Below are 8,443 nucleotides of genomic sequence, written 5' to 3'. Positions count from 1 at the left end.
AGAGGACTTTGTCACTTTTTCTGGCGTGCTTCCCAAGCACGGAAATCAAATTAGTATATGTCTGAAAGTCGTAAAGGATCTTCGACTTGATGGGACGGAGGCCGAAGGGGCTTTGCCACTTTTTATTCTAAAAAAATGAAGCAATCGAGATCACAGTAAACAGATGGTTCATTTATAAATATTTTTTTTTGTATGGGCTTATCACTTTGACCACAACATTATTGATCTATTGTAATGTTGCCCGGGTGTATGCTGTATTCTGCACTGCATTTCTGTGCTTTATCGTTATTGAGTATACGGTAAGCTTATATTTTTTATGCGTGCCTATGTGTATGACGGTTTTACCCTTGCTTCGATGCATGTCCTACTATACCAAACCTGTTTCGCCTCGTTATAGTTAGAACTGGTGAGTCCTCATGAGGTTCAAAACCATTACCTCAATAGGTCCTCGTACCAGTATACTAACCATAAGAAGCGTCTTCGGGATAATGTAGAACTCAGCACGAAGGAAGGGTGATGAGGGGCCTGAGAATAAACCCATGCTAAAGTCACTTTGACATCGAGGCCTGATTCTACTAAGATTCGAACCCACGACCATTCGCTTGTCAAAGCAGACTCGGTAACCTTGCGGCTACAGAGCCCCCCTTATTTATATTTAGGTGTCGTCCCTGTCTGTGAAGCAACCAGCACTGCGTTTCACTCAACTGCCAGCAATCTGATTTGGGCCCGCTGTCAAATTTTGAGCCCAGGACATGCTGTCGCTGACGTTCACTGCAGCTCGATATAGAGATGTCGATGGGGTGTTTATTACACTATTATCACAAAGAATAGTTGGGAAACTATAGTGATGACGTCGCCAAAGGCGCATAAAATTCAACAATAAACTTACCACAGCTAGCTTCTGACGCTAGTGTTACGTTTATAGCCCATATATACGAACACCAGGGGAGCCGAGGGTCATCAATGTGCAAATCAAAAAAATTATTAAGTTGGAAAGCTGAAGTGATGGTGACGCTAGTATATAAGGCAATTTTAATTTGAAATTTTATCCAAGAATGGATCAATGAATGTAGCTAGTTTTGGAGTGACAACTAGTTGTTTCTGGCGCTAGTGTACATTAAACCGTCTAGAGTGACTATATACAGAGTGGCGCCAAGTCATCCCAAATGTATGCAATGCGGTTTATCCTAGGTTTTTCTTTCTCTTTCCTGCATACGCGTTGGATAGGTTGTCTGCTCGATTGGAATGACACTGACAGATAATTATCATTCCAATTTTGACATTGTCGCCACTCTGTATATAGTCACTCTAAAACCGTCTTAATATACTAGCGTCAAAAAAAGTCGTAACTTCAAAACCAGCTATCTTCAATCTAGGGGTTTCCAGTGAGACGTGTAAGTGCGTAGTAATCAGAGATTACTTTTGTAATCATTTACGAATTAATTAGGTAATCAATGGTAATCAGTAGAGTAATCAATGATAATCTTAAATAATCATTAGTAATCATGATTAATTCATAGTAATCACAAGAGATTGATTACTGGTAATCAGAGGTAATCAGTAAAGTAATCAAAAGTAACTTTTTTCGAAGGTGCGTAGTAATCGCTGCTGTTGGAAACCCCTTGTCTTCAATGATCCATTCCAGAAAAAAATGTTTCTGAATGGATATCTGTTGCTTGGTAACAGATAATGGGGCGAAACGTATGTCATGATAGTTTATTTGAAGAGCAGTTTATTCAACCATTTTACAACTAATTTCCAATAAACAAGCGCTTGATAAGCTAGTATTCAACAAAAATGTTTGTTGTGATAAGACTGGTTATTAAACCCCCAGGCCGTCAGGAGCCACTGAAGGTGCTACTGAAGATTGAGATCAGAGTGGCCCTCTTTTAATAAACTGTCAGTGTGTCAACGTTGCATTAGCGTAACTGCTATTTTCGATTATCAGTTTCAGCTATCGAATTAGACACAGAATATTAATTTTTTGACGAACCGATAATGTTTAGCGAAAATAGTGTTAGAAAGTATCAATGGACACACCTCTTTGAGGACTATGTCGCACTGTGAATGTTTAACTTTTAATAGTCACCCGTTTTATCTTCCATCAGGTCACAGTCAAGGCTAAAATAGAGGGAACTACAAAGATTAGCTGAAAGATGTTAAAGAGGTTGACAAATAATGAAAATAGTACCTCAAGTTTGTAATGCTCCATAAAACAAGAACAGCTGAATTTTTCTGTTAACTTTATACTTCGTTGTTTTTCATTAAACTGAGTGAAAAAGAATCATTTCATTATTTCTATGATTCAACCACAATTGTCGGTCGGTTTAAAGCTGTCGATTTCTTTTGATGTCCATTTACTATATAAAAAATAACGTCGAGAGATTGCTACAGCACCATTTATTGCTCTAGCTGTATCAGGTTCTATATTCTACACTACTGAAGGTGTAAGCAGTCTACATTTGGAATGGACAATCTATCAGTTGATACTCTTGACTAACAGGTTGAGTAAAATAAATTTACAGTTAAACATTTTTTTACTTTTCGGTAATTTTAAATTACTAAATCAATCATATATGTTTCCAGTTTTATTCCTTAAAATTGTATAAATATTTTATTTTTTTTTCGAATCGGTTCTAAGAATTTGTAATATGCAGTAAAAGTAAAAAAGTAATGTAAACCAACGCTTTTTAGTGATCCAAAACCTTTGGAACTTTTAAAAGCTACATCAACGTATTAATCATAAGTAACTTACTAAAACAAAAATACTGTTATTATATACTTGGCATCTTCACATCACACTTATTTTCAATATGAAAATAACTAAAGGAAAGCACATATACGAATAAAATTAACGCATCACCCAAACAGCACACGTCATCTGCAATAATTCAATTAACGCCATGTTGAAGGTAAACCCAGCTTACTAAGAGCGCGGTACCGTTTCGGATCCAGCCCGGAAATTAGCACCTTCTTCGCGGGTCAGCATCAACGGCCGCGTGACTTAAAAGTGCAATTTGGATATACATAGCGCATCGGATGATTTTTTGAAGACATCGGTTAACTCCAAAATTTCTTCCGCCGTCAGTGCGCTCCGTTTGCGCTGCTTGAACAATTCATTATAGTCCAACTCTAGCTGTTCGTATTCTTCCAAGGGGTCTATCTGATCTTCGGCGTCATCGTTTTCTTCGTCATTACTGGGACAATCACAACGGATCATAATGCTTCGTTTCTCATCCTCGCTGAGCACCGTATCGGTAATAGCACGCCGTTGCTCTATCATTTGACCGTCGTCTAGATTGTACGGATCAACGCGGTGCGTTAGAATCAAGTGACAGTGCAGGTCGTCTTCGTTCATGAAAGCTTCATTGCAAAATCCGCACCTAAACCGTATCGAATGGTAATGCTTGATCCGGTTGTGGGTCATCAGTATCTCGAAGGTGGAGTACCTCAGCGAGCACAGGTCACACACGAACTGAATAGAATCATTGTAAATCTAGATTAATTTTAATAGAATCGCAAGTGAGTTCTGATTGTGACTGTAAACACACTGTTCATTTTGAATATAAAATATATATACCTCAATTTCCGACATTTCGATAACTTAAAAAATTGGATTGTCAAAATATAGTTGAATGTCTTATCCCTTCGGGAATTCCTCGGCAACTGATTGATTTCGACTGAGACAGTTGATATAAAAGCGCTTTGATCGTTATCGCGTAGATTCAGTGGATCAATTAACATTGGATTGCGAAATTTGTGCTAAATGGTTCATTGTACCATGACTTATTTTTGAACCAGCAACTTCAAAACATGTCGCAGCGAACAGTTTACATGCCTCCGATGAAGTCAATAAGGGTTTGCGTCCACTCGTTGCGTTGTTGGTTAATTTGAAATTCTCGTGAAGAATTCTAGGAAGAACTAAAAATAAATAACGGACTATTTTTGTCCTGATACTTATCTAGCAGTTAAATCTGTTAGCTTTGATTGAACTCCAATTTAGAATGATTACTCATTTCGTATACAGTTATCACTTCCAGCTTGAAGACAGATCTTGAAACCTCAATCCCATGACAACAGATAGCCTCACTGCGACATCAGTTGCTGTTGCCGGTGTAGTTTAGTGCTCGCCAGCACATTGCGGCTTTCGTTTTCGTTAATTAGCAACTGCGAAAATTTGATACGTGCTGAAATTATTTTTAACAGCGGCTATTGAAAAATCTCTGGAGAAATGTTAAATGGCGCTTCGCGATACCTGACCCGTTTCAACAGGAATGTCTTCGATGATGGTGAAGCTTGGGTCGTTGAATTATTGCCTCAATACAAACAACTGTTAAAGTCGATAGGATTGCCCCGTAGTTATTCTGACCTATATAATAGCTCACTGCAAAGTCTGTCTAATAATAACAAAAGAAACATGGAATGTAACATCTAGGCCTTGCTTACAAACATTAAGAATAATCACGAATTTTTACCCTAGAGGCAGAAGTTAGCTGTTGTGACTGAAGTTTTTGGAGCGTCTTAGTAGAATACGTAACATGAAATTAAATTCAAAAGAAAACTTTCCAATTGAGTTCTTGTATATTTATTCTTGACAGATACGTATTTCGCCTATGACTTGCAGACTTCCTCAGTGTCTTCCTCAGTTCGAAAGCAGAAACTGAGGAAGCCTGCAAGTCGTAGGCGAAATACGTACCTGTCAAGAATAAATATACAAGAATTCAATTGGAAAGTTTTCTTTTGAATTTAATTTCAGGTAGCTGTTGTGAGTTTATTCTTAGATTATTAAAGAATATAGATACAGATATAGATAAAGTGGTTTCTGATGGCAAGAGGGTTTACTAACCTGTCATAGTGTTCTAGTGTTCGTAAGGCGTTCGCATATGCACAAGTTTGACTATACCATCTATCACTAACACTTGGTCGGTCTAAAAATCAGACCGGACCGAGTCGCAAGTCTGGCGTATAAAAACAAAAGGTCAAATTTCGATAACGGAATTGGACTTTTGGACTTGGCTTTTGGACCGAGTAGCAAAATTTAAAAAAATGAGTTAATGACAGCAAACGACCAAGAATTTTTGAGCTACATTTTACTTTAGATCTAGTCAGATAACATATTTAAATGTTGCAAACAGCCAGAGTTATAAGATGATTTCGAACGATTGATAGCTATAAACCATACAGAGCAGCAAACTTTAAACACGTTTTTCTCGAAATCAGAATTTTGTTACTTGGTTCGGTCTGACTTAACACCGACCACTTGTGTTAGCGATACAATGTTTTCGATGCCAACATGTTAGCGTTAGCATGAACGAGATATCACATCATCACTACTCTTCACATAAATTAGCTCTTCAGCTGTTAGTGCACAGTGATATTTTGATATACCTATGTCTCTAAAAGACTGAGTAACATTTTTTGAAAATGGAAATTAAATGATGAAAATACTAAAAGATACAAATGACTTAACATGTTTTAAAATCAGTTTTGAATGTACTTTCACTTTAATTATTTTTCGGCTGCCAGTTTTTCCAACTTTTTATTGTATAGTAGTACGAAATATGGCTATTTTTTACCTGAATCGTTCATTAACTCGCTCTGTATCCATACGCCATCAAACATTTTCTTTGAACAATAGATTATACAACCGTTAGATAGCCAATATTCAGGAATCAAATGCTTAATAAGCAATTGTACAGCAAAAAATCAGAGGGGTTGTGTACAAGACACGACCGCATATATAGGTGACGCAGGACTACGTAAGTCTCTTTGTAGTGATAGTAGCATGTATTCATGCTTGTAATCATTCGATTCTTCATATATACGTGCTATATGCAACATATATACATGCTACATGCGTTGTATGTAACATTTATCAAAGTAGTAACATTGCATACGTTTAATTCTCAAAAGATTGTGCATTTGAAAACAATTTAACAAAATCAAGAACACAAACTATTGCTTTCCTGCAGCTCCTGCTACCTTACTGAAATTAAAGATTGTTTTTATTACCCATGGTTTCCCACGTCGAAGGGATTTCACCAATTCAATCCTATTTTATGAACAGCACATCTTTTCACTACACTTCTAATGAAACGGCAAGCATACGTATTCATACAGAGTCGTATTATAACCGAACACTACAGTTGTAGCACATTTTTCCAACACAGATATCAAATTCGCCGAGGTTTAATCGTCTCGCAGTAAAGAATTTACGATCTGTAGGGGCAACGGACTTCTGTAATTTTTTCTGGCACACTTCCCTAACACAGACATCAAATTGGATTACGTTTAATCGCGTTCGTAAGAAATCTTTTGGCACAAGGGGGCTTTGTCACTCTTTCTGGCGTACTTGCCAAGCAAGGACATCAAAATGGTCTAGGTTTAATCGCGGTGTTAAGAAATCTTGTTGAAATGAGGAAACTTTGTGACTTGTTTTGGCTTACTTCCCAAGCACAGATATCAAATTGGTATAGGTTTAGTCATCGAAAAGAATCTTCCAACCAATCCCGAAGCGAGAATTCTGGTAAAACATAGATTTATTATTTTCAATTTTTCAATAGTTTAACCCTCTAACGGGTAAGACCGTCTGTAGACGGCCTTCGCTTTTGGAGCTCCAGAGCCACATACGAAATTTGTCTTGAGTTGATAATATGAGAAATATGTTCAGAACAGATTTCCTGACATGTTGATACTAATATCACAACATTTTGACCATGCGTTCAAAAGTTATCATCTTTCAAAAACAAGAATTCCGAAAAATTCCGAAAAAAATTATGGTGCGAATATTCCCTTTTTTACGTTTGAAGAAAAGGGACATCTAGAACAAAATATTCGACCTCAAATTTTTCCTATGAGTAATTTACATGCTTTTTTTCAATTTTGTGATATATTTGAACTAAATAAATATTTGAGTAGAGCGTTAGGCATGAAAAACTAAAAAGAGAAATTGGACTATTTCATACCTAGCGGTCCTCCAGATAAATATTTTCCCATGAAAATCAACACTCGAGCTTCTTTTGAGTGTACTTTCATGATAAAGTAGTCATTTGCTCGATCGCATCGTTTTTACGATGTTGCCCGTTAGAGGGTTAACATCAAGAATCCATACTTTTCTTCATTTGGGTCAATTCTTAGAAGATTTTCCGACCGATTGGTGTAAGAATATTGAAAATCGATCGGAAAACCGCAGAGCTATTAGCGCTCAAAACCTTTCATTTTTCGTGACGCTCGCATTTTTCGATTTTTTGGAATGACACCCTATCTCAAAACTTGCCGTAAGACGTAGTCCTACGTCAAAATGTTTGTTGGGCGTCCTTTACACGTGAAAATTCACGTAAATTTCTCTACAGGGTGTTACGTGACTTTCAGTTGAACATTATTGGGAAATAGAATACCATCTATCTGATTTCCACGTAAATGCACGCATACTAATGCAAACTACGTTGAATTCACGTAAATAGTACGTGAAAAGTAAGATAGAAAATATTCACATAACTTTTCCCGTCATTTCGACGTGAAAATTATTTTGAGTGCAGCTTTTTACGAGCCATAATAGCGGACGTTTTTAAAAGCATTCCATCAAGAAGACCGGCAAACCTGCTAAAAGTCGAGAGACAGTAACAGCAATGCTATCTGCCGAGTTAAAGTTGAACTAATACACACTAGTGTGTGTAAATCAAAATATGGATGTACACAAACACGTATGCAATGCATTGCCACGCTCGCACACATCTTTTCCCACTACAGCCAGAATTCGTTAAATAGGCCTCGACTATCGACTTCTCCAACACAGATATCAAATTCGCCTAGGTTTAATCGTCTCGCAGTAAAGGATGTGCGATCTGTTGAGACAGCGAACTTGCACAGACTAACAGACGTAACACTGAAGCCTCATTCCATCGCCAATAAAAACGATCATTTCAAATTTTCATTTAAGCCAAGACTCAAACAACAGTCGCTGCGCGAATACGTCGCTCGCCTGCGCTGGCGCTGATGTCAGATATTATACAAGTAAATTTATAGCATTGCTAAATGCATAGCAACCTACTCTGCGTAGCGCGAAGAATGCACCAGGTGATGCTAGTGTTTTTTACAAGTTTTAGGGGTGTCAATGAAACGATGTTTTGTTAGAAAATTTGTTCGGAGTGTTACGTCGGTTAGTCTGTGGAACTTGTGTCATTTTTTCTGGCACACTTCTCTAACACAGACATCAAATTGTTCTAGGTTTAATCGCGTTGGCACGAGGGGGCTTTCTCACTCTTTCTGGCGTACTTCCCAAGCAAGGACAACAAAATGGTCTAGGTTTATCGCGGTGTTAAGAAAACTTGTTGAAATGAGGAAACTTGGTCACCTGTTTTGGTTTACTTCCCAAGCACAGATATCAAATTGGTATAGGTTTAGATATCGTAAAGAATCTTCCAACCAATCACGAAGCGAGAAT

At 37.5% G+C, this 8,443-nt stretch overlaps 1 protein-coding gene across 1 annotated transcript; it reads right to left on the bottom strand.

Annotated features, from left to right (window-relative positions):
* Positions 1-3,004: 3,004 nt before the first annotated feature.
* On the bottom strand, positions 3,005-3,595 carry LOC128743808 (uncharacterized). The gene is made up of 2 exons (XM_053840480.1): positions 3,581-3,595; positions 3,005-3,496 (listed from the first exon to the last, which is right to left on the bottom strand). The coding sequence occupies exons 1-2, from the start codon at positions 3,593-3,595 to the stop codon at positions 3,005-3,007; spliced, it is 507 nt and encodes a 168-aa protein (XP_053696455.1).
* Positions 3,596-8,443: the final 4,848 nt, after the last annotated feature.

Source organism: Sabethes cyaneus, chromosome 3 (genome assembly GCF_943734655.1).
Source record: "Sabethes cyaneus chromosome 3, idSabCyanKW18_F2, whole genome shotgun sequence".
NCBI lineage: Eukaryota > Metazoa > Arthropoda > Insecta > Diptera > Culicidae > Sabethes > Sabethes cyaneus.
Note: the sequence above shows the minus strand (reverse complement) of the source record. Positions and strands in the feature narration are given on the sequence as shown.